Source organism: Culex pipiens, chromosome 3, assembly GCF_016801865.2.
Source record: "Culex pipiens pallens isolate TS chromosome 3, TS_CPP_V2, whole genome shotgun sequence".
Taxonomy (NCBI): domain Eukaryota; kingdom Metazoa; phylum Arthropoda; class Insecta; order Diptera; family Culicidae; genus Culex; species Culex pipiens.
Genome location: NC_068939.1, coordinates 148521921 through 148549165, shown reverse-complemented (window position 1 = coordinate 148549165; position 27245 = coordinate 148521921). Strand labels below are relative to the sequence as shown.

At 40.1% G+C, this 27245-nt stretch overlaps 2 protein-coding genes across 5 annotated transcripts in view; one reads left to right on the top strand and one right to left on the bottom strand.

Moving 5' to 3' along the window:
* The window catches only part of LOC120432201 (nuclear protein localization protein 4 homolog), a 56022-nt gene that overhangs the window by 10856 nt on the left and 17921 nt on the right, over positions 1-27245 (top strand). The window lies entirely within an intron of this gene.
* Positions 163-22263, bottom strand: LOC120432200 (uncharacterized). Of its 4 annotated transcripts, none has more exons than XM_039597353.2 (2): positions 20776-22263; positions 163-6340 (listed from the first exon to the last, which is right to left on the bottom strand). In XM_039597353.2, the coding sequence occupies exons 1-2, from the start codon at positions 20776-20778 to the stop codon at positions 4082-4084; spliced, it is 2262 nt and encodes a 753-aa protein (XP_039453287.1). In that variant the 5' UTR covers positions 20779-22263; the 3' UTR covers positions 163-4081. The 4 variants fall into 4 exon arrangements, with proteins under 4 accessions (XP_039453287.1, XP_039453289.1, XP_039453290.1 ...); XM_039597355.2 differs by lacking the exon at positions 20776-22263 and adding an exon at positions 14939-15816; XM_039597356.2 differs by lacking the exon at positions 20776-22263 and adding an exon at positions 14450-14779.

Genomic DNA, 27245 nt, shown 5'->3' with positions numbered 1-27245 from the left:
CCGACCCTTTATCTCGCCGGCTCGTTAACACCCCCTTAATCAACCCCACATTTTAATCGATACTTTAGTCAACCAGCCTAAGTACGTAACTTGTTGGAAGTTGTTTGGAACTTTTTTTTTTGTTTTCTTTTCTGCCCCATTCAATGAAACACCTCCCCGGGGTCCTTTTCTTCTGTTTATTGCATCATTAGTTTTGTCGTGAAACTTTTCATTTTTGTTGGGTGTGTGTGTTTTTTTTTTTTCGCTATACGATCCGGTCCGCTTCCATTCCGTGGAATTTTTATATATTCGCTTTATGTTCGCTTCTTGTTCATTTTTTTTTTCGCTCACCGATAGTAGATATAGGTAGATTGTAATGGTAGTTCTGTTTTGCTAACATTTGCATATTTTTTGGTTTGTTCCGTTCGTCATTTATATTTATTTTTTTCCGTTCTGGTTGTGAATTTTGGTTTCTTTTAGTGTGATTTTAACATTTGAACCGAGTAGGAATTGTGGATACGTTGGTACTTGATAACCTTTTTTATGAAAGAGCCGGTTCCGAGGTGCAATAGGTCTGCAGGGTTTCGTGTTCGATTTGGGGTTTCACGTTCATCTTAATAGAGAGGTTGCTATTTTTTTCTTATACATTCGCTGCAGTTCCGAAGTTGGAGACAAAAATATATCTATCGTTTCTTTTCTCTCTCTCGATTTTTATGTTTGGTTTTTTTTTCGCGCAATCGTTACAATCCGTTATTTTATGTGTACTATTTGTTAATATGTTTTTGTTGTTCTGTTTTAATCTTGCTCTCTAACACCAGGTACAGTTTGCGTTCCTTTTTTGTTCACTTGTTTTTAACGTGTAAGTGTGTTTTATGTGCATTTACGGTTTCGTATGTGTGTGTGTGAGTGTTTAGCTGATTATTTTATTTCCAAATGGTGTGCTGTTGGTAATTGATAGAATTGCAATTTTACTCTTTTTCATTTCGTAATAGTTTAAAACTACAGCGTTACGTAAACATTTGATGGCTTGTTTGTGGTTTTTTTTTGCTCGTTAAATTGGTTGGTTATACTTTTGCTCTCGGCTAATTTTATTAGTCGTGCGTGCACGCACTCGTAAGATACAATTAGAGATACAACATCGATTGGTAAGCATGCTGGATATTATAATTTTGCTCTATTTTGTTGTTTAATTTACGTCGATCTTACGTTTGCTCTGTACTGTTAGCTCTTTGATAACATAGTTATTTCACTGCTGACGACGACTACTAACGACGATTACATTTTTATTTCATCTTCTTCTGTAATTGAGTTTTATTTTACTTTTTTGCTTGTTCGAACGATTTGTTAAGTGTTACACGTGGATTTATATCGATAGAGGTTTAATAAATTTTTCCCGAAATCATTCCGCTTGATTATCTCGATCTTGTACCAATTTGAAAGGCCTTACGTTTCATTCCATCATGACGTCATGTGTGTGTAGCAAGCGGATCTAAGATCCTCTACTGTGTTGCCAGAACTCTAGTGATTGTTGTTCAAAACCAAAAGTCGGTAGACACGCGCAAAGTAAGCCCGGGGTTTTCAGTCTCAGACCACACTACCTTTCCCTTCTACTTTGCTGCGCAAATTCTGTTTTGACGTGGTTGAAACTGCCATTTTAGCTAGTGATTTCGACTGCGCGCAGTATTGCCAGTTTTACTGGAGCAATTTGAAGTTAGTTCGATTTCTTGTTAGACTATTTTGTTTTTTTTTTTCGCAAACCCGTTTTGTGTATTTTTATACATTTTCGAAGTATTTTCCGATGCCTTGTTTAACGCTGGCCAAAAGTCCGTTTTTCGATTGTTTTGGTTATTTTATGTCGGTGTGTTTGTGTGAAGTTTGTAGTTCCGCTTGTTCTATGTATTCGTGTGGTCCGAAACTGCTCGTTCTGTATTTTTCGCTCCGATGTTTTTTTATGATGTTTAACTATTGTTTTTACTCTGTTCTGCGATATTTCGTAATGCAACGTGTTGCTATGCCTAGTTTAGCTTTCATCGTTTTCGAAAACATTCAGTCTCTTCTTTCGCGTTCATAAACTATTCCTAACGATATAATTCGGGAACTTGTGTAGGTGTGTGTGATGTTTGTGTAGGTTTATCAGCGATGGAATCATCTTAAAACTTCATTTTGAGAGCGTTTGACGTTTCACGCGTGAATGTATTAGTGAGATCTGCATTTCTCTCGAAATTCTCTCAAAAATCATTCGATGATCTTTCGTCGATATCCAACGCTGACGGCTGTCAAACAGGTGTCAAGTGTTTCCTATCTTTCGCATAAGATTAGAGGGGGGTCTCAGCTTGTTTTTTTCGCTACACTCATCTTGCTGGTTTACGCGTTCTGCATATATAAATAGATATATTAGCAACACTAACACATTTTACTATCTTTTTTTGCATTTTCTTGTTTTTCTTCGATCGGCTACCGTTCAGTAAAATAGACTCTGTGTACTTTCACCACTTTTTTTTGTTCCTGGTTTTTTTTTTTTGTTTAAATAGACTTACATTATTTGCTAGATTTATCCCGTTTCTCGACAACATTCCGCGTGAATAACGATTTCACTTGTTATTGTACTTTCTTTTCCATCTGATTTTGTTTCTTGGGTTTTTTTAAATGTTGGATTACCATTTCATATACGTTTTACATGCTTCATTACAAGTTATACAGTGAGAGTGTGTGTTTATTTCGCTTTCCATAAAAGTTGCTCGCGTTTTCGACTATGCCGAATCATATATATTTTTTGTTTATTTCGCACGTTTCCCCTTAAAAACTACGCTCGCTTTGCGAATCGCTGAATCGTACCTGAAATCACGGATAGTAGTAGTAAAACGAAATCGGGTTTCTCTTCCTTTCTCTCTTCTCATATTGATCGGTGGAATAGGTTAGTGTTGTATCAAGATTTTGTTCCACTTTCGTTTGTCCTTTTATCATCTCTCTCTCTCTTTTTCTATCCGTCTAAAAAGATCCTTCGTTTTGCTTCGCTGCTAGGAAATTTTGGTAACTAGGTTAAATGAAAAACTGTGTCACCCTGTACTGGTTTTCGCCTTTCGTCGTTTTTTTTCTCTCTTTATAAGATGTGATTAGGGACTTGGACTGTTTACAACTAGACGATGATAAATATTAGCTTAATTTCGATCCGTTTTCCGAAAGTCGTTACTCGCGATGCCTTAAACCCTACAGTCGTGTACCGTTTCCCTTAAGTAAGTTTCAGCATATTTTTTTTTTTCGCTGATAAAATTCTAAGTTTTTTTTCAGATTTTTTGCATTTTATATCGGGCGGATTTGATCCGTCACTATATTTGGTTTTCCAATCCCCGTTCGACGTGTTTTTTTTTTCAACTAGACACTAGTAAAATATTTCACTTAAAAGTTCAACAGCTACGTTTTTGCGAGAAATGCATTTTTTTCCTATATAAAGTGACGCGAGTGCGCTGAAAGTGCGGACTAATGAGTGCAACTGATCATCCAAGAGTTATTTTCATAAATAATTCCATTTTCTTCTGAAGGAGGCATTAGACTGTGACAAAAAAAAACAAACTCGCACTTTTCGTGTTTGACCGTTTGCCAAATTCGCAAACTTGTTTGCGACAAACTCGCAGGCAAGGCAAAATGTATGCAGGCAAACAAATAAGACAAAACGTCAAAAAGTGCGAGTTTGTTTGTTTGGCGTAGTCTATTACCACCTTAGGTGTCACTAGATTTGATTGTTTACACATTGTTTACAAACATTATCCTGTTAAAAAATGTGACAGCACATGAGGCTACGTTTGACTTTTTATTTGCGAATGTTTTAGTGAGATTGAATCTACTCCAGAAAAACTCGGAACTCAATCAATGACCTCTCATTTTGCTCTATTTCGAATTTCTCTCTTAGTAAGTGCTTAGTGCAACCACTCAATAGTCCGCAGCTTCCGCACCGCCATTAACCTACAAAATAGTCTAATAAAATTGTAACACACCCTGCGCTAACAAAAGCCGCTCTAATACCGAAACAAGTGTAAAAGATAAAAACTATCAACAGCCGGCTATCCAGATACGTATTTCTCTCACCCCAACCAAACCAACCACCCTACTGCCACTTGCCGCAGTTGACGATCATGACGCTGCTCTGCGGCTTCCCGGCCGAGTCGCCAGCCTGGCTGATCTTTTCGACCAGCTCGAGTCCCTCGACGACGAACGCGAAGATCCCGGTGAAGCCGCGCATCTCGCGCAGTATGATCCGGAACTGGGACCCGACGAGGCCCATGTTGTCGTGGCGCTTCTGGCTGCGCCGCATCCCCACAGAGCCGCGGATCGCCAGGATCTTGGTGTCGTCCGGCATGAAGAAGCCCTCCTCGAACACGGACCGGCCGCCGCGTCCGTTGTTCAGCTCAAAGTCGCCCGTGATGATGCTCTCGTTCTCCCAGCACTGAAAGATGCTGCAGCCCTTGTAGCCGAAGCCGAGATCGCCGCTGGCAAGCGCGCCAAAGTTCTTGGCCATCTTGGGGGCGACGTCGTTGCGCACCTCGATCAGGACCCGCCCGAACGGTTGCCCGTTGATTTCGATGTTGAAGTAGTAGATCGGGTACACGTGCACGGACGGGTTGCACAGCAGCGAACCGACCGCGGCCTGTACCTGCTTCTGGACCTGCTGCTGGGCCGAGGAAGGAACTAGCGAAACCACGCTGGAAGAAGACGACGACAGCGGGTGGCCCGGCGGCGTCAACGGCTGGTGCTGGGAAGATCCGGAATGTTGATGCAGATGCTGCATGGCGCTTCCGTTGAGAATCTCGCTGAGATAGGCCGACCCGGAGCCGGACGTTCGCGCCGAGTTGGACCCGTCGGTTCGGCTGCCCGATTGGTGCAGGGGAGGCGCGATGATGATGGCCATATCGTTCAATTGACTGGCGTAGCTACCGGAGTGCTGCGGAGGTTGTGGCATTCCGGGTGGTCCTCCGAGCAGACCGCCGTGATTGGGGGAGTGTGGAACCACGGCGCTTGACTGCGAGTAGCTGAGGCTGTGGTCCATATGCTGCTGATGATGGTGATGTTGTTGCTGTTGTTGCTGGTGATGCTTTGTGGTCAGGATGTGCCGGGAGTACAGCTGCGAGATGCAGTAGTTGGCCAGAAGCAGGATCGAGTTGTGATGTCCGTTGATGGTGGCGCCACTGGCGGTCACTCCGAGACCACCACCGATTGTACCGTTCCCGAACGAAATCGGATCGATCGTGTTCAGATTCGAGAGAGCCTGCTTGATCAGCTCAAAGTCAAACAGTACGCCGTAATGCTGGATCAAATCGTCCAGCTTGCACTGCAGGTACATCTCCTGGTACTTGGACTGTAGACGTTGCTTCTCGATATTCAAGTTCGCGTACAGCTTGTACGCCTCCGCCGGCGATTGCTGCTCCAGCATGCTGAGAAACAGCTTTGCTTTGGTAAGATTACTTCGTATTTCCGCCACCTCGAACGTGGGCAGATGGTTGATCAGTTCCGTTTCGACCTGCGTCTTGAGCGCCGTGCACGCCTCCAGAATCTTGAGCAGAAAATCACGCTGCTTAAACACAAAGTGCTGCAGCTCGGACAACGATTTCTGCATCAGCAGCAAGTCCGACGCAATATCCGACCGGATCTGGTCCCGCGCCTCGGCCTGCGTCTTCACCGTGTGATTCCGGTGCTCCTCGGTGCTGGCACACGCCCGACACAGCAGCACGTTACACTTGAGGCACCACAGCGCGTTTGGCATCGCGTGCGTTAGACAGTTTTCGCCCTTACTTCTATACTTTCCCGAACCGATCGCTCCACCCGTATTACCACCGCCATTACCACCCCCAATCCCGATACCATTCCCGTTCGCACTGCCATTGCTCGCCGCACTGCCGCTAACCGCACTTGTTACACTAGTCGTTACACTACTGCCGACCGACGACGACGCCGTGGTGGCCGTCCCGTTCGTGCCACTCTTGTCGGGCGGTTTCTTCGTCCCGTTTCCACTCACCCCACCAACACTCCCCCCCGCCCCAACCGCCGCCGTTGACGGGGCCCCACTTGCGGCCGGACTGCCGCTGCTCGAGATCATGCTCAGGTTCTGCGACAGGTACAGGATCGCGTTGTGCGTCGGCAGGTTCTCCGGCTTCATGTCGGCCAGCCCGCTCAGCTCGGTGCGCTTCCAGCAGTGCACGCAGTACAGCTCGCTGCCCTTCATCAGCACCTGCTGGACGCACTTGAGGCAGAAGTAGTGCCGGCAGGAGAACAGCTTCGGCACCGCGTCCGTGTCGTTGAACGGCAGGTGGCAGCAGCTGCACAGGATCAGCTCCTCCAGCTCGGACGGCAGCGGCGTAAAGTCCATCGTCTGGAAGGGGAGAATTAGTTAATTCGATTTCGTAACAGGGCTAAATTTTGGATAAACGAAGGCGAGTGCCGCACTGCACTAATTCAATAAATGATTGAGGTCGTCCCAAACATTTCTTTGGTGTTTGCTTCCGGCAACATTGTGATTGGCACTTCTCTAGATTTTCGTAAATCGATATTTTGCCCTATTTTTTATATGTAATATGTAAAGCAGAAATTCTCGGGCAAAAAACAAACAAAATCTCGAAGATTGCCTCTAAGCTCTAAGCTTGATTTGAATTCACTTATAGCTTTTTGAAACTTGCAATCTGTTATTTCTAAACAATTTTTTGTTACCTTTTGCCTGAAAATTAAAAAAGAGCTTTAAATTCCCATTTTATTGTTCCCATCAAGAGACAAAACTATTTAAAACAAATTAGAATGCCCTTATACGAGTATAGATATGAAGACCAATCATTTCCAAGAAATGGTTTGATCTTAACATCCGTATCGATTGGTATACTGGCATCAAACAAAAACAAAAAAAATCAACATCATCCCTTTTGAACACACACACACACACTTCGGCCCCACAAAAGCCGTAATAAAGCTAAATTTAGCCAAAATACCGCCTCAGATAAAAAAAAGCAAAAAACAACACACAAACGCCAGTCTTTCGGCTCTTCGCTCCTTGAACTCCCAGGCTTTTCCCCGGCGGATCCTCCGAATTACGACGTTTTTTTCTTTGGCGCCACGTTTTATTCGTATTTGTGTGCGGGTGAAATATCCCCACCCAAACCCCCCTCATCCACCCTCCCAAATTACCACCACAAACAGCTGGAAAAAGGCAAATAAATTAATTAATTTTACGAGATGCTCCCCACTCTGTTTCGGAGAGCGAATCCCTGTTTGCGATCGTTATTAATGTAATAAGACGCACACACACCCAATCCTTGGCAACAGGAGTCCGGCTCCGGAATCTGGACGAAAGGGATCCCAACCCAAAGGAAGGAATTTCATTTTTGGAGTGATACTACTCCACACTAAATCATTATGCTGGACAGGGCTAGAATGTGTACTAAAGGAGAGCCACATGCCCCTCAGTCTCTTTGTGTGTCAAACGCTGTTGAGGTCGAGAAGTTTCCTCGAGCAACTTGACCGTTTTTTAGTGAGGCTGCCTTGAGCCTCCAAGGTAACAAGTTTACAAAGAAACTTGTTGACTTGCTGCGAAGGAGAGTGTATCTCCGAGAAGCTGGACTCCCCACAACATGCTTGCTGTTGCTTGCTTGGTCATGTGCATGCGAAAATTGGTCCAAATTAAATAATGCTCAAATTAGCGCGCAGTGACGTGGGTGAGGTGCTCACGACAAGCGCAAGAATCACGACGCTTCCCAATTTGGGAATCGCCATCATGCGGCAAAGCGTATCAGAGCGCTATCAACACACGATATTGCAATTGGAATCCGGGTCTCTGGGCGATGGCAAAAATAAGGGTTCCAGGGTGACACGTGGGCACAGATTGAGAGGTGTTTGCGCAACGTCAATTACAGTAATTATCTAGAATAGTGTGCACAGCAAAAAATCCGATGGTAAAACATCACCTTCGTCAAAATAAACACTTAATATTACACACTGCATGTACAATTTTTGCAAACACAAAAAAAAAGTTGCAACCGACGGGATTCAAACCCAGCACCAACAGTAAGGACTGGCGCCTTAGCCCACTCGGCCATCAGACCGATGAAAAGCTGTAAGGATGAAAGCATATATGAGCTTGACATACTGATGGGCTACATATTTCAAGGTGTAAAATCACATAAAATTGCATAAAATAATGCAATATTTATTTTAAACCCAGGCCTTTTACATGCAGCTGGATTACTACTTTTTTAGCTGTGTGGGTAAAAATCTCTTCTATTTTTTTAGATTATGTGTGTGTGTTTTTCCAGGAATCTTAAAAAGATTAGGACTTTTCGGGGGAAAAATATTTATATTTTAAATCCATTATTGTTCTCATAATATTTCTTAAAACCTTAACCTTGACCCTTTTCAAATGGTAGTCGCAAATCTAAGCTTTTTGTTTCTAAAATATAAAAATAAAACCAGAAATACCTATCAACTCACTAACCAAAGGACGGATCAAAACAAGAATCTCGTAGAGAATTGGATGGACAAAGATGGACAGCAAAAAAATAAAAAAATGTATACAAATTTAAATAACAAGCCATAATCTCGACATTTGAATATGCAAAAAGTGTTTTAAAATGCATTTTACAAAAGTTCAGTTGTTTTGCAATCATTAGTTTTCAAAAAAAAAATTAGATTTGAAGAAAACAAAAATTTCGGCGAAAAAAACTTTTTGCGATACTAAACATCGAATATTTAAAAAAAATACATTATTTTTAGAGCATCCAATTTTCCGGGGTTACAAATTTCCCGGAAAACGAGAAATTTTCAACAAATATTCCGGGAATTCCCGGGAAACTTTAAATTTACTAAAAACTGATCTGATCTTGGCCCAGATTAATATTTTGCAACAAAACTGTATACAGGTAAATGTATAACTTTTCTAATTGTATCGCTCTTACTTTTTTAAAAAAATTATCTTCGATATTTTTTTTGTTAAGAAGTATTTTTTTATCAAAGTGTTTGGACAGTGAGTAAAATGAATCCATAATCCAAATAAGATTTATTTATTTGCATCTGTGACCAGTTTAAGAGAGTATGGTCTTAGGTATGGTCTGACAAATCAAGTTGAAAAAAAAAAACATGCGGAAATAAAGCTTTACAGCAGGGGTGCTCAAAGTTTTTAAGTGGCGGGTCAAGTTTGAAGTTCACATAACCTTCGGGAAGTCGCGTGTTTTCACCTTTCAAGTGCCCTTACAAACCGTGTATAAAGTACACTTACGCGACTGCCGGTGGGATAAGCTTGCGAGCCAAATGACAAAAATTGCATGTTTTTAAAAAGTAAATAAAGTTATTTAAAACTATAAAACTGTCTAATACATGGTCAGGAGAAGTTTTTGAAATTGCATTTTTTCTGACATCGTCGTCGTAAGAAAAAAAAAAGAATTTCCAAACAGTTTTTTCAATTGGTTAAAAAAAATTACATAAAAAAAGCAAAAATGTTGCAAGATTCAACTATTAGATCACAATATTTTTGTAAAAAAAAATATATATATATTTCACGGTCTGGTCTAGGCTGGTGGATGATTGATAATTGTGTGACAGTAGACAATCTTTATTTAACAAATTAGCATTAGCATTAGCATTTGGAGGACGCCCCACCACCGGAAGGCTCCACAACGCTTATCCCACTGTTTGGTGTGGTTGTGTTAGACCCTCATCCGGAACAATAATCCAACACGGGAGATACCATGTCTTCATCTTTTGATGAGTGTGTAATACAGCCCAGGGCATAAGGGGGTCCACGCCGGGTCCAAGCTATCCTCGGGGAAATGAAGGAATGTTAGTAAACACCTATCTAAAGTGCGCAGGGACCCCTACGTCACCTTAGTGGTATAGATGTTTGTAGGGAGGTTTTGGACTCAATGTTAGTAGGAGAGGTAGAACCCTAGGATATACCCCGAAAGGTATTGCGGGCGAGTCAAGTAGATTTAGTTTTTTGATTATTAAACTTATACAGATGATTGTACAGTAGAAAAGATGCATGATTTATATATATTCGATTTAAAGTCACGGCAGATACAACGCGACGATGCCGTGCATGATTAAATTGTCTGTAGTAATACCAAACCAACCATTTCCTCAGGTAAAAACAATGCCGATTAAACACAGTTTTAACAAGTCTGCTGTTAAACTCAAGCTATTGACTGTAAGAGTAAAGCGAAGTTTATATATTTTTCTATAAATTATTGTGTGTTTAAGCGAAATTCGAGGTTAAAAATGATTTAACGCATAATTAGAATCTTGAATTTAAACTCTTACAGCAATGCGGAGTGAACATCAAATATTTATTTATTCATTTGTTTTATTTAAATGCGAGAGTTAGAATTTAAATTAAAACGACCGATTTAAAAAGCATTTAATTAGTTAGAATTTAATTATTTTTTGTGTAATGGGATTAATCAGCATATTTATATTTAAAAAAAAAGATCGAATTGATCGTTCAAATCCTAAAGTTTAACCGACGCGTAAAAAACTGTACTGCCCATGTTCGCATAAATGTCCCATATGCAAAAACAGCATGCTGAGAAAAACGCATTTGAAGTTTGTCCCATACATTAGGCTACGTGTTAAGTTTTCGCGAAAAAATTGATTTTCTCCTGATTTCTAGAACAAAGTACTGGATGTTATAGGCTCTTTCGAAAGAGCACACGATTTTGAACCAAACTGCATCAATAACTCAAAAGCGATGAAAATGCATATGGGACATTTATGCGATCAGGGGCAGTGTACTAATAAAAAGAAAATATTTGTCATTTACGTTATCCTGAAAGAAAATGCATAGAAATTATAGTTCGTGGCACACTATCCACTCTCATTCAAACACGCATTTGCACACACACACAACATAGAACGAGCTCACCAAATTTTAGGGATCCTCTTGCGTCGATGTTTGTTGGCTTTGATCAATGAAGCGATTCATGTTCAAAGACTCTTGAGCTGGCATTTCTTCTCTGTTTCATTTTTCAACACTTTTTCATGTCTCACTTTCCCCTCTCAAAAAGAATACAATTTGTTTAATTTCCTCGTCATTTTCTCGATCAGACGTCATTCCAGGGGCACTCTCACAACCGTTCTCTCTTGCTTCCTCTTTCTGCTCTTCGTCCCCACAGAACCACTCGGAGAATCGCCGACTCTTCCCAACACCACACCTCTATAGACAAATATATATATACTAATTTGTTCTTGTTCTCCCGCTCTTCTCTTCCAAAGCGCTCTCTTAAATCTTTTTTTCAAAATTCGCCCGCTCTTCTTCTCTTCTAAATCACTCTCACGCTCTTTTTCTCGCCTTGCCGTTCGATTCTTTCCGCGACGCGCCCGCCATCTTGAACAATTGCGTGGTTTTCACAAAATTACAACATTTTGCAGCTGTATTTTCACAATGATCACTATCTCTTCCTAAATAAAAAAAACTTAGCCCCGTTCACAGATCACCTGCTTTTACTCAGCCCCCAGAAACTAGCCAGAAATCCGGGCAAGGCGGTAAAACCGCCGTGGTCTGCGTTGCTTGAAGCATTCGTGATTCCTCGAGAAAAAAAATTACAACTTCTCTGATAAAGATGCACTTTCACACTTTTCACACCAGAAAAAAATGCTCCTTTATCACAACACATTTTCACACTTAAAAATCAACATAAAACCGATTTTTTTTTGCAAAAACCACTACGACCCGAGACCGATGTTGCCAGACGTCCGCTCTCGCCCGATGCTCAACGCACTCTCCTCATCTTTATTTAACAAATTTAATGAAAATTAAAATATATAGGAATTTATTTGTCATTTTTGAAATAAAATATTTTCAAAGCTCTACTGCCAATAAAAGTTTTCTATACTACTCACAATTTGTTTTAGGTGGATTCAAGATGGATACAAACTTTGGATTCCAGTTGTTTTTAAATGTGATTGATTTGAGAATCAATCAATCAAGTTTGGCTTTATTCAAGACATTTTTGAAAAAAATGATCATTTATACCATGCTGTTTTTTAATTCAAAATATAGCATTTTCAATCATTTAAAACATCCACAAAGGTTTATTTTGCCTAGATCGATTTCAAAGTACCGATTTTTGAATTTTTTGTAGCACTTTTATATGGAAAGTAGGGTAACAATAAAAAAATCGTCATCAGGGATACCCTCTGGTTCGGTTCTTTAGGTAAAAATAAGTAACTGTGCCAATTTTGAGCCAAATCGGTTAAGGTTTAAGGGTCGCTATAGACCGTTAAAGTAGGTGAAAAAAAATCATACAAAAACGTCTTCTTTAAATCGCTAATAACTCGTCAGGGTTAACTCGGATCGTTTTGCGGTCTTCGACAAAGTTGTTTGTCATAAAATTTTACATAAGAATCTCACACTTGACAATGATCCGACACATTTAACGCCACCTTTTGGTGGAATTTTGAAATTTTTGCTTTTCCCCATACATTTTTTCGATTTTTCCCATACAAACTTCAAATGTCAATAGCGAACCCTAACCGATTTGGCTCAAAATTGGCACAGTAACTTATTTTTAACTGAAGAATCAAGCCAAAATTTTAAATTTTTCATGTCGCCCATTAATGAAAAAATAATAATATATATATAATAAACACATTCAAATCAGTAGCCAATTTCGAAAAAAAATCATCTTGAATTCAAACGAGCTTTTTTTTTCAATTAAATAATTGTAAAGTATTAGAAGAAATGTTGTAATAAATTTGTTGTATTGGTTTGTTTTAAATCTTTTCTAATAAAAACGTTACTTAATCCACCAGAAGGTGGTTGCTGCCTTCCTCCTAAAGGCCTTGCAACCACACACTACGAAAGTTTTGGCTAACGCTTACTTAGTAAAGACACTATACATCTGAGTGCTGCCATCTATGATAAATTTATTGAACGATTTGAAAGCACTGCAGTGTGCGTGCACTGAGCGGAAAGTTCCGACAGCCTTTCGCCGGAGCTTTCAAATTATGTAAATAATGACCCTTTTTATTATCAACCAAAACAGTTTTTCGAACATAACTTTTAATGTACTGCACCAAACCGGATGAAATTTAAAAAAGACTTAAAGAACCTGAAGATGAATCCAAAAACAAAGATCCGGACAAAATCGGTCGAGCCAGTTCCGAGAAAAGTGAGTGAGAAAAAAAAATCTACGTCCATCCACACGCACAGACATTTGCTCAGAATTTGATTCTATGTATACGTAAAGGTATATCTTGGAGGCTTATTTAAAAAGTTCAATTTCTGAGTGATTTTATAGCCTTGCCTCAGTGAGGTGAGGAAGGCAAAAAACATTGTTAATTTTATCATTGTTTTTTGATGTAAAAACTTTCCGGCAAAGATCCATTTGGTGTCGGAAAAAAAAACCAGGAATATGAAAATCGAAGTCTGGTGGCCACTCTGTTATAAAGTTGTAATACACTTTCGATGTCACACACACTTCAAGAAGCACGATGTTCGTGTTTCCTGTTTGTGGAAATGTGGTGAGCATAAGTGCGAAAAATGTAACTGTTAACCAGTATTGTTGATTTGTGAGTGCTTTCGATAACTCCGTAGTTTCTGGAACAAAGTCATATCAAACAAAATGATCTTATAAACATATTTGAAGAGCAAATTGTGCAATCGTAAAGTTTTGATGTATTTTAAATCAACGTTTTTTTCTTCAAATTGACACCTGTTGCGGAAGAACTCTTTGAAAAAGTACCAGGCTTCTCCACGCCATGGAATATCTTCAGCAATATCTTTCCACCATATGGTATTCCACACTAGAGACCCTAAATAGGGAGACTGGTCTAAGCTGGCTAAATCGATCTGGCAACGCATGTTTTGAGCTTGGCAACACTGATAAGTTTTGCTGGGCGTAAAGGCAAATGCTCGTTTGGATACGTCAAACTCGTGTCTGTTTGGATACGTCAAATTCACTTCGACCAGTCTCCCTATTTAGGATCTCTATTCCACACGACTTCGTTTATCTGGATTCGGACCAATCCATCAATCCGGATTCCGATTAGTCGTGCATACTAGGCTCCGTCACAGCTGGATCGCTGTTTTGTGCAAATTGATTCCGCTATGCTAGCCCCAAATTTGTCACACACTATCCCACACACTAGGCTGGACAGCTGCTGGATTTTCCCTCCCTACATGAGAGGCCTCCCCTCTTCCGTGACGAAACAGTGACGGAAGTTCGACCATCATCGGGTGGCAGCATAAAAACAGAAACGGAAAGCGAGAGTGAGTGCACACGCACACACACCAATTGCTCCATGTACACAACCCAACACACACGCTTGTTATTATGCTACACAGTTTGAGTAGTACACCCCCTCTTCCAGGCAGCAGCTGGAGAACGAGCGGAGGTGGCCCTGCTCCGTTCTCCCGGGGGGTGAAGGTCAAAGCGAACACTCGCGTCGAAATCGAAATTGAAATCTCATTTGGTGTGCTCTGCGAGGCAGACTTTAAACAAACCTGATTTATAGCGAGAAAATCTTTGGTCAACAAACGCAAACACACTCACACACAGCTTTCCGGAGCGCTGGCAGCGAAATTCCCGGAGGATAAACAAAAACCTTTCGGTTTGAAGAGAGAGATTTTTCGCCCCTAAACTTTTCCTATTTCGTCGCAGCTTATCGATTGACACCGGAGCGAACTCTGCCTGTTTTATGGCTCACTTGACGAACATTTGCGCGACGCGAAACGACCGCGAATAATGGGCAACTTGGCACTTCCAGAACAACCAGGCCTTCGACGACGACGACAACCAGCCACGAGTGACGCACACATAATCTGTTGATCTTCCGCTGTTGACGGCTTTCACGGAGCTCGAGAGTTCCACCCACAGCCTGGGGGTGGGGAGGAGGTACATAACACGCAACCCACCCCCACCACAATCGATTCCTGGCAGTTAGAGGCTGGTGTCAACAGGCTCCTTGAGTGAGAGCGAAAGTAAAAACTTACGCGCGCGGACCAACTCCAAGGGGCCTGGTGGATGCTGCGGCGAGGATGGCTTTATGCAACAGTCTCTTTGTTTTCCATTTCTCGAAGAGACGAAAAAACCGCGGCGTCCAATTCACGTCAAGGCCAAAATCTTCGAGGCGAGGCCACCACGAGACACTCTGGTCACGGTTAAAAATAACGCCCGCTTTTGGATAAACACACTCTTCGGACGGCACACGTACACCTGCGAATCGACCGCGTCTATTTTAACGCGCCTCGCGCGCGCGTTTGGAGCAATCTTTCAAACGTCTCGACGACTACGACGCTGCTGCTGCTCCGAAAAATCGAACGTAATGTCACGAAATACGCGCGCGCTCACGAAAAGCTCACTCACGAAACTCACGCTATTGGTATTGGTCCACACACACACCAGTGAGTGCGGAGTGCTGGACCAAGTGACCGTGACCTTGTGAACTGTGCGACCACCACCAGCTTCCACACTTTACATCACTCGGAGTCACTCGCAAGAAGCGCCCAGCGAGAGTGAGGGAGAGTTCATCTCTGCAAAACACCTGTGGTGGTTCCGAAGCTTCTCCAAGGTGAGAGCCAATTCCTCACGCGGTGAGGGACTTCACCCCCTCTCGAATCTTCACGGTGTGGGAAGAAAAACATCTGCTCCGGGTGGAATTGTGGAATGTAGGCGCAATTTACATTGCCTCCAGATCCAGGAAACGTCGGGAAATCAGGTCTGGAGGCGGCAGCTGCGACGGAAGAGAATTTTCCAGCAACTTTGCGTATACTATGTGGGTACGCGAACATGGATGTAAAATAAGAGGCGATAGTGGTAGAGTACGACCGCCTCCATCACGATGAGCGTGGGTGTGTTTGTGAGGGTGAAGCTCACGAAGTTTTCAAGCTTTTCCGATTAATAATCAATATTATTATCAGCTGCTGGGAAGTGATAGTCAGAGAGGTTCGATCAACTATCGCTAATACAAACAAATGAACACGGTCTAATGGAGACAATATTAGGTATCGTTGGACCTGATTACAGCATCTACAATTACAATTTGATATATCTTCAAATGAAATAAATTTTGCAATTCGTTATGAAATTACATGTTAACATTACATTCTCAAATAAGTGGCCTATTGGTTATCATACTTCCCGCTTCTTATTCCCGGTCTGAAGGTCGTGCTGGCTAAGATGCAGTCCTCTCTATGTGTACTGGGTTTGCATCCCCTTGGCACGACATTTTTGTTCGAGCAGAAAATTTAAAATTTAGCGCTTACGTGATATAACAATAACACAGCATAGAAAGGCAAATTTAAGTTGAATAATTTGTGTGTTTAATTGTTAGCTGACTTTCAACTTTTTAAAACAAAATGTATCACAAATTGCTTGATTCATCGTAAAAGTTATCCTACAATCAAAGGATTAAAAAACAAGCATTTATGAAAATACGTTAGTGATTATAAGTTTCCTGAATTTCATGCCTGTTGTCGAAAAATACAAAATAAAACTTAACCAAACATTTATACAAAGCAAAAAAAAAATCATGGTAATATTACGTCTGGGAATGAGAACATTTTATATGTCATAAAGGTGTAGTTTTACCTCTAAAAATGTGTTAATTTACCACTGTTATGCCACTTTTTCAGCCTAAACTGAGGTAAAGTTTGATGTAATTTAGATAATATCCAACCTTCCAATATTATAACTTCCAAATTTACACAGTTTTTTACTGTTGAGATTGAAAATAGTTTTAGAAATTGTCGGATTGTTTTGTTTTTTTTTTTTAATTAAAACAAATCTAAAAACATAAAAATCATCTCGAAAACCTTATCAAAAAATCTTATTATTTTCCACCTTTATAGAAATAATGTTACCTCAATTTTTGTGGGACATAGTCGCTGGTGTGCTCTCTTGTGACACGTCCTATCTTTCTACAATAGACTTGTTACAAAATAGCACACAATGTGTAAAATGACTCATAACAATCTTTTTGTAAATCAACTTTTTAGACTTAAAATCTGTCAACAGCTTAGTTTTTGCAACTGTGTAAGTTAACATATCAAAACAGCTTTTTCCAAGGGAATGATAGAGCAAAATAAATCACAAATTCGCATAACTAATTTCAACATTGGTCAGGTGAACACCGATAACGCGATCAAAAATTAAAGTGGCCGAAGCTTTTAACTGCTTAATTAATTGTTTGTTAACACGGCGCCATATAATTTAATCATTTTCTGAAGTACACATAATTTTGCAGTCTAAAACCAGTTAATGAATTGGATAAAATAAATTTGCTTTCAAATTGTTTTTTTCTGGATTTCTGTGCACCTCTGTCTACAACCAAGATTGTTTACTTTTAACTTCAGTCTTGGTCTGACAGATTTGGTCTGACAGCACTATCATGTATTTTGGTCTGGAGCAGGCGAGGGATAGGACACAGCACCCTCTTGGCTTTTTTTCAATCTGGTACAAACCAGCAGTTCATCCCGCTCACTCTGTTTGAGTTGGGATAGCTGCGTATCAACATCACTGGTTTCGTCTTACACCCCTCAACAACCACGATAACACCAGTTCTCCACTAAACAGGTTACATCGGAGAATGTTGACATTGATGTTTTGTCAAAAAATGTGTACCTCTGAATGTGTGTAAATTTACATCCTTTTATGTGTGATTTCTCACATTCAAACAAAAATGCTTTTCTTTATTAATTTTTAATTTTTCACTGTCCATGCACAGGGTAGAAGACTCAGAAAAAAATTTCTTTATTATTTTTTTTTATTTAAATATTCTGTGCATTCTGTCACAATCATAGAAAAAAAAGTGTAAATTTGGAAGGTGTTATTTTAGATGGTTGACATCTGGGAGGGAGAAGCGAAGAGGACTTCTTATTCTTATTCATTTTCTTGTTGTTGTTTTTGTTTTTTGTGCAAGATAATTTCTCTTCCCATATAAATTTCCAGTCAGTCGTCATCTGCCTTTCTTGACAATTCAAATTTTCTTGCAGCACATTTCAAAACAGTGCTCAAGATCGTGCATGACTCAGGTGATGCAACTTTCTCTGACATTTTTTTTTTTTTTCATTCATAACATATTTTTTTAAGGTCCTCTTCCGTGCTGAGACCAGGTTTGGACCGGGAATCATGAAAGTTACATTAAAAATAATGATAATATTTTTTTCAAACAAATGACAGCAACATGAAACCGATCCCTTTTAATTGATCTGAGTGGGTCTTGCTGAGTTTCAACTGGATGCTGAACTCGTTGAAGATCCTCCTCAGCTCAGCCGAACTGTAGAGTACCGCCTTGCCTTGTTCCTTCGTGACTCCACAGGCGAGGGGGGGGGTTAGTATTTTCTTTGCTGCTTCCTGCTTCTTGAGAGCGATTCTTCTGTTTTTAATCCGGAACCGCGCCCGACAGCGGAGGAACTACGTCGGTGTGAACGCCGGTACTGCCGAACTTTGTTTTCCATCTTTTCCATTCTGGTTGCAATAAAATTCAAAACCCGAGCTGTGGAGGAAGTTAAGTGAATTCGCTGTGACGTAATCATTCTTCCAAGATGCCGGTTTTGCAGAGTGATTTTTTGAAAAAACGGTGGCTTACGAAAACGGTTCCGCTTCCTATCTATCCGTGTTAACCTCCAGCTCGCCGTTTTCCCCTCTTTGTTCTCATTTTCGCCCAGAGAATTTGCGTCACTTCCCTCAAAGCTCGGGTTCTACTGAACGATTTATATATTTTAACACATTGACTACTACTACTACCAACTTAATAAGTCTTAGTTTAAGCACATGTATGTATGACATAACATTGTTTGATTTATGGTCATAAGGAAATATATCTCATGAAAACACATTTTAAACAGATTTTTAATAAAAATTAGCAAAAAATAAATAAACGTTTATTACATATTTTTGGCCTCTTTTGCATTTAATGAACGGTCTCAGTCCAAAAATACATTTACAAATTAAAATACTTTTTCAAATTTATTTTCCATCAAATACAATACTGCTCCAACCAAATAAGAACAGTAACAAAAAATGAAGGCGGCTCTCACTGACAGTTCGCAAGTGGCTGACACTGACAACTAGGTGTATTCTTCTCCACCCGACTCAGGTTGACATTACACCAGAAAAGTGGTAAAATTACACATTTTCAGAGATGAATTACACTTTTTTTTCTGACATAAAAGATGTACTCCTTCCCAGATGTAATATTACCATGATTTGTTTTACTCTGTAGAAAAAAGTTTAAATTTGAATGGTTGAATATTGTTTCTTTTTCGATGTTATTTTTTAGTTTTTTTCGCTAAAATTTTTGTTTTTGTCAAATCTTACTTTTCGAAAACTAATGATTGCAAAAGAACTGAACTAGTGTAAATGCATTTTTAAACACTTTTTTGCATTTAAACTCTCAACTATGGCTTGTTATTCAAATTTTTATTGGGACCGATTTTTCGAAAAATGCCAAACTTTGAAAGGCTGTACGCAGCTCCAGAGTGCTCCAAACATCAATGTTATATATACCAAAAGATGCGCAAAGATCTGGCCTACACGCCAGTGATGTTGTAAATAAACGCTTTAGTGGCCTAAATGGCTCGAAAATTTAGATTTAAAAATAAAACATCATTTTTTACGGGTCAAATCCCATTTAAAATTCAAATTCCAACTCCTGTTACGTCCAATCAAGCTCATATTTGAGAGTTGGGCTCAGGGTGCCCACCGGAACAATCCCCTGATGGCCCGCCAAAAAGTCATTTTTGTTACACTCTAATAAGCAGTTTAAGATCATAAATATCTGCCCCTTTTTAAAAAATATATCGATTGTTTTTTGCTTTAAAGCTTTTTCAAAACACATTTATCTTAAAACTGCTTTTTGCAAAAAATCGATTTGAGACATTTACTTATTTTCGTTATTTACGAATTTTAAAAAGAATCGTTAAATTTCAAAGCCTACTGTGCTCTGTGTGATATCTAGAGAAATATTCAATTTACCCTGAGGTTTTGATTGAATTTAACGAAAAAAAAACTCTAATAAAATGGATTAATTTAAATACAGTCTAGACCCGTTAAGTGGGCGGAAACTGAAGCAGGGTTAAAAATTGGTTCCTCTACCCTATTTTGAGTTTTATTGATTATTATTCCATAATTATTCCAAGCGTGAATAATACCAAATCATCCCTTTTGGAAGTTTTCCTTATCCGAGACTTAAAATCACTCGCTTCAGAATCACACCCGCTTTAATTGGGCCCCTTCCATCGGATGAGGAAGTAAAATGTCGGTCCCGGCCTTGGTTGTTAGGCCGTTAAGTCATTCAGGTGTAGGAGTCGTCTCCATGCCATAAGTACAAACAACACACCAAACCAAGCCTACTACGGTGGAATTGCTGGCGGCGGTTGGACTCGCAATCCAAAGGTCGTCAGTTCAAACACTGGAGTGGAAGGTTCCTTGAAGTAGAAAGAGGTTTGGGTGCTCTCCCCATTCAAGCCTTCGGACTCCTAGGTTCGAGCAGAAACTTGCAATAGAGACCACAAAAGACCCGGGGGTCGTTAATGTGGATGGTTTGATTTTTTTTTTTTTTTTTTGAATTGGGCCCCAATCAAGAAGCGCCCAAATTGCGGTCACCCCCGTTTTCGTTTTCGTGAGCTTCCTTAAGTGGACACATCCTGCAATCACTGCTCTTATCACAAATCTCAACCCCGCAGGCGACCAATAAGTAATCCATTGACCTTCGACCTGAAAACCTGTAAACATCATTCGGAGTCGGCGTGGTCGTCCTCTGAGGGTGGAGACGCACGATCCTTGGTTGTTGCGGTACTACGCATTTCCTAAAAAACACAACAATTACCATTCACGCCGGTCACACTTGCTTGATGGTTCAACGTCCTACGGTGTGCAGCCTCGAGGCCCACCTTCGTGCTCCGGAAATTGTCCGCGCCGCTTTCTTTTGCTCTACCTCTCGGTTCTTTTACGTAATATCACAGGAAAAAAGTTATTAACACACTTCTTTTGTTGTTTGTTGTCAGTAGTAGTAGTTTCAGGACGATGGTTTGAATTTCGACTCGGCTATCGCGGCTTCAAATCGAATATTCATGGTTGTTGTGTATTTATTCGTTTCTGTTCAGTTTTGGGCGCAATGGTCGCAATCGATAGACGACGACGACTTTGGTGTGGACGCACGGCATTAACTAGATTTCGGGGACGCCGAAACAGGACGAGCGATTCACGCGTTACACGCGCTCTACACACACTAAGGTTTACGTGCTTTTGTGGTTTCACTAGTGCGTTGAGCTGGGGGAGTCGTCGGGTGTTGATGACCTGTTACGATGAAGAAGGACGAACGCACAGACGAGTCGTTACTGATAAGGACTTGGACGCCGATGACGACGCTTTCACTATCGAGTTTCGAGACACGATGACGAGATATATTTACTATTCGGAGCGATCGTAAACATCGACGAATTTGGAGATAACTTGCACGCTGGCCTTTTATCGCATCGGTTGTGTGTATTTATTGTATTATTTCGGCTAATCGGGGACCTCTACGCAGTGGTTTTCGCGTATTGATTATCGATTACTTGGCGGCTTCGCCCAGCTTTTTTTCCCTCCCCGTTCAAACTCACACTCTCTCGTTTTGTTTGTTTTTTTTTTCTTGTTGTGTTTTCCACGCGCGCCTGTCTGTGTGCTGGTTCCAAAATCTACGCATCAACCAAAAAGCTCCTCCCAACCTTGACGACCTGGCTGCCTTCCTCAACCACGTTACCGGAATGTGCTACCCGAATATGATGGTCCTGCTGGAATCGGCACCTTTTCTCACCACTTTTTGCGATGTTACAGCACTCGTTACTACTTGTCCAGAGCCGAACTTTGCTCGACGGCCATTTTAGCTCGTCATCTTTTTTTTCGTTCGTTCGATCCGGCCGTAGTTCCGCGAATTCTCCGTCAGCCAAAGATTATCTCCTCAGCCTGTACAGCAGCATACAGCAATACTTTCGGCGCCGATTACATCTGTTTATCGCGTTAGTAAACGCACTATCCCCTGAGGCCATCGTCACTCCGCTGCCGTCATGTCCTACCCCACTTCTGGAAAAACTCCGTGTCGGAATAACCGGAGAACAATATGGAATTGCCGCGTCGACTACCTTTTTCGCGAAACCGATTCCGCCGCTATTACGTTTTACAAATTCGAGTGCTGTGGGTCGCCGCGCGGTGATGATATAATAATAACAACGTTACGAACGCAACAAAAAAAAACAAGATGAGATTTTCGCTTTCAATTTTTCCGCAGTTTTGCCTCTATAGTCCGGTCGGCTCACGCGATTCTCTGTGTCTGAGCAGCACGGTGACGGGCGCCGCGCGTCGAAGCGTCGACCGGCGGCCAAGATGAACTCTCGCTCTCTCGCGCGCGCACCATGAACTTGAGCGAGATGTGAGTGTGAGTGCTCGCCCCCCTTTAACCCTTCTTCCGACTGGAGAGTTTTGGACGCCCCCCACTGCCGGATGGGGAGGATTTTTTACCTCGCACAGTAGCGCCATACGTCCCTCTGATGTGATCCCATCATCATAATGATGTTTTGAAAATGGTCAAGCATAAACAATAGTGTATACAAGGATCTCATAATATTACCAGACAAGACAGTGAGCAAGAGAGTAACGCTCATTTTCTAGGTAGCTAAAACTTTCTTCCGTTTTTTGCGAAGTGATTTTGAACAGTAGCACTACTGCTTGTAGAGAAAACTTTCGTAACACTTAAAATGAGAGTTACTCTCTGTCTTGATACAATTTGATGACATTTGATAAAGCTTTGAAAATAAGGTGTTTTTTTTTTTTCAAACATGGGAGAACATGATTATTTTTTGTTCACTTACGAATTTAAAATAGAAAAGCAAGTTTGGCATTGTGTCGATTTGAATACATATATAATAGGGTGTGTGTGTGTGTGTGTGTATGTGTGTGGTCCAATCCAACACCCGTTAACCGGTAGCGAAATTATGGGAAAGTATAATTTGTATCAGACTTTGTATATGCCGAATGCTGATACAACTTATCTCAGTCCCGGGTATTAGGTGATGATAGCTCTCGCGCTGCTTCCTTTAATATGAGAAGATAACATGTTTCAACACTAAGGATCATTTCACTGCTAGAGTGTAAACCTTCTGATGGTCGACTGCTTAGCGTCCCAGACCACCAATCCAAAGGCGTGAGTTCGAATCCCACCTGATTCATTTTCGTTTTTGTTCATATTCAAAGTTCAAATTCCTGATTCCAAATTTCAAAGGTACCGACCGGGATTTGATCCTTGAACCTTCTGCTTGCAGAAGCCGCAACCATTAAGCCACGGAGCCGGTGAATACATACATAATAGGGTGGAATCAAAAATTGTTTTTTTTTTCAGCTATACATTTTTGGGTCTCTTTTAGGGTCCTGAACAACCTCCAAAAATTTGGGATCGATTGGATAAGCCAACGATTGGCGCAAAGTGAATGAAATTTGTATGGAAATTACTCTGGGAAACTTGCATTTTTACATTTTTGAATTCAAAATTCATGTTCATGAACAATTCTCCCGAAGACGGTATGCACATTTGGAAGGACCGATTTTTTTCCAGTTTTCCTCTTTTTTACTACTCAAAAAGTTAAAGAAAAAAAAGTGCTTCGATTTGGCTTAAAATTGGAGTGGGGGTTCTCTGGCTTAAATTATCAGACCCGTATTTTTTGTTTGGTCATTAGGGTGACCTACGCCTTGTTAGGGTGGTCAAAAAAATTGCCATTTTCGTCGATTCTCAGAAATACCACGAGTTTCGAGAATCGAGCCTAACATGAAAAAGCCATATGGAAACTTCAAATGCCGTTTTGACAGTGTCTAAACCAAAGAGCCTATATCTGAAAATATTCTATCGAATTCGTCGATAAATTTAAGAGGCAGTATTTGTAAATATTGCTCGGCTTGTTCTAAAGGTCGTATCGAGGTGCTCCGATTTGGATGAAATTTTTAACCTTTTTTTTCTATACATGAGATGAACTCATGTCAAATATGAGCCCTCTACGACAAAGGGAAGTGGGGTAAAACGGGCTTTGAAGTTTGAGGTCGAAAAAACATAAAAAATCTTAAAATTGCTCGCATTTCCGTAAAACTTCATCAATTCCAACTCTCATAAATGCATTCGAAAGGTCTTTTAAAGCACTTCAAAATGTGCCATAGACATCCAGGATTGGTTAGGCTTTTTCTCATAGCTTTTGCAAATTACTGTTTAAAATGGATTTTTTCAAAACCTTAATATCTTCTTGCAACAGCCTCCAACACCCATACTCCTATAGGTCAAAAGATAGGTAATTTCATGGACTATAAGCCTATGGTATTAACTTTTTGGCCAATCACAGTTTTTCTCATAGTTTTTCGATTTTTTCTTGAAAAACATTTTACAACGTTAGTTTTTGCCCTGTAGGCCAAGAAGACGGCACTTTTTGGTCTCAATTTTGTCATATTCGGAATCCTCAAACAATTTCACATAAGTTAGAAGTATTCGAATTGTAATTTTGATTTAAAAAATAATTTAATAAAACATTTTTGAAAAAAGAAATAGATCTTATTTACTTTATGATCAATACGTCAAATACTGTATCAAGTAGGCGAAACCTTGTTTTACCCCTAATCCAACAAATTGTTAAAAAATATTTTAATTCATTCTAAATGACAATTTTTCCAATCCAATTTACAATTCCAATACTTCTAACTTACGTGAAATAGTCCGAGGAATCCGAATATGACAAAATTGAGACACAAAAGTGCCGCTATGGCGGCCTACAGGGCAAAAACTAACGTTGTAAAATGTTTGTTCTAGAAAAATCAAAAAACTATGAGAAAAACTGCGATTACCATAGGCTTATAGTCCATGAAATTACCTATCTTTTGACCTATGGGAGTATGGGTGTTGGAGGCTGTGGCAAAAAGATATTAAGGTTTTGAAAAAAACAATTTTTAACAGTATTTTGCAAAAGCTATGAGAAAAAGCCTAACCAATCCTGGATGTCTATGGCACATTGTGAAGTGCTTCAAAAGACCTTTCGAATGCATCTAAGAGAGTAGGAATTGATGAAGTTTTACGGAAATGCGATCAATTTTAAGATTTTTTATGTTTTTTTGACCTCAAATTTCAAAGCCCGTTTTACCCCACTTCCCTTTGTCGTAGAGGGCTCATATTTGACATGAGTTCATCTCATGTATAGACAAACAAACGCTGAAAGTTTCATCCAAATCGGAGCACCTCGATACGACCTGTTACACATTGGTGAAAAACTCGCTCTTAACGTAACATATAAAAAATGGGCGAGGTTCATTAACAAGATTCCAAGGTATGATTTTTTGAAAATAAAATCAGTGTTTTTTTACGCGCCGCATGCAAAAACGAGAAATTGTCGAAACGGGGAAAAACAACTTTTTTCACTAAAACTGCAATAATTTGAAAATTTCAGCGATGACCTATACATTTTTGGGTACCAAAATTTACTTCATCAATTAGCCGAAGTTGACTTTGGATAGTCGAACTCCGGATAATCGAAACTACGATCAATCGAGTCTGGACTATTTTACTTGGAAAAGAATCGTCACTGCTGTTTAAGAAAAAAAAAATAAAAATAAAATCTATTACATTATTCCAAATTTCAAAGAAATATTTTTCGAGTCAAAAATTAAGCAAAACAAATCTTAGGCTGATGCAAATATTTAAAAAAGTTTTTGTCCCTCGGCCCTGGCCGAGGTCAAGGGGGGGGCAAAAAAATAAAAAAATATAAAAATTTTAATAACAAGCCATAGTCTTCACAATTAAATAAAAAAAGTGTTTTAAAATGCATTTTACACTAGTTCAGTTGTTTTGCAATCATTAGTTTTCAAAAAATCTAAGATCTGACAAAAACAAAAATTTTAATCGAAAAAAAAGATTTTGCATCGAAAATTTTCAAAAAATCATAAGATTTTTTAATAAACCCAAACATGCTAAAAATGATTTTAAACGCAGGAGAATGTATTTTAATTTGATTTCAGTTGGTTGTACTTGAATTTTCATTGAAATTTTGCAGTTTATTGTAAAAATATTTTTTTTGCCCCCTGATTTTTCGGGCCAATTTTGAAGGGGGGGGTGACAAAAACTTTTAAAAATATTTGTACCAGCCTTATCAACTTTTAATAAATAGTCTCTGTTCGTCATTTGACCATTTGTATGCAACAACACAAATATAAAGTTTGAAAAACATTTGCAATAGCCTTACAAAACTTTAAAATAAGTATTCAAAAACAAATATTTCACCCACTATGTACCTCGTCTCGACCATCATCATCAGCTGAGAGCGTTCCAAACAGTTCCCACAAAACAAAACTCACACACCACCCTCGTCACCCACAAACACAGTTTGCGCTCTCACCTTCACCTTGCTCTTTAATAAAAAATGAAAAAAAAGCTTGAGAAGCACAAAAAAATCACCAATCTGTTGAGCCCGCTCTCCGACCGACGTCCGTCGAACTGGTGCGCGCGCGTTCATCCGTCCCACCGTGAAAATTATAAACAAAAACAACCACCCGTCTCCACTCTGTTTCGGTCCACCTCTCCCTGCAGCCAGTCGTGCTCACCATGCTGGTGTGTTAATGCGAGAGCGTCACGACGCTCCCGCGCTGAGCACCGATGGAGAAGAGTAGTCGCACACATTCACTCACAGCAATTTGAGAGTTTTGTTATTGACGTCAATGCCTGTGTGGCCTCCGCTGTCCTTCCCGGTGGAACCCGTTTTCCTCTTCTCCTCTTGCTGGGATAAAAATTGGGCTGTGTGATTTTTATCGTACGTGAGACTCTCTTCCCCCCTTATCCCTTATTTACTTCGCCTATAAGGGATGATTTTTCCGGGAAAACTTGCTAACACTTTGGCTTCCAAAGATCTTCTTTTTTGCCTTCCTCTCTTGAAAAACGAACTTCTTAATGTGACCTCCTAGACTCACCTTCACGTATACATATCGACTCAGAATCTCAGAATTTGTGAGAGAACATGTCTTTTCAATGGATTGGAGATCCCACAACCATTTGAAATGTTATGACCACTTAAATGATAATTAAACACTTTTTTACAATTCAAGGACTTCAGATATTTTGTTGAAAATTATGCCCAGATCCGAGGGAAAAGACCTTTAAATTAAATGTGTTATTGCCATAACTTTTCAAGATCATAATATTGTTGTAAGGGAAATATACCCTTTCTAATCAAACACCTATCTTCGTCATATGAAGAATTTGATGCTCGATTAAAGCACCAACAATACTTTTTAGGCTATAAA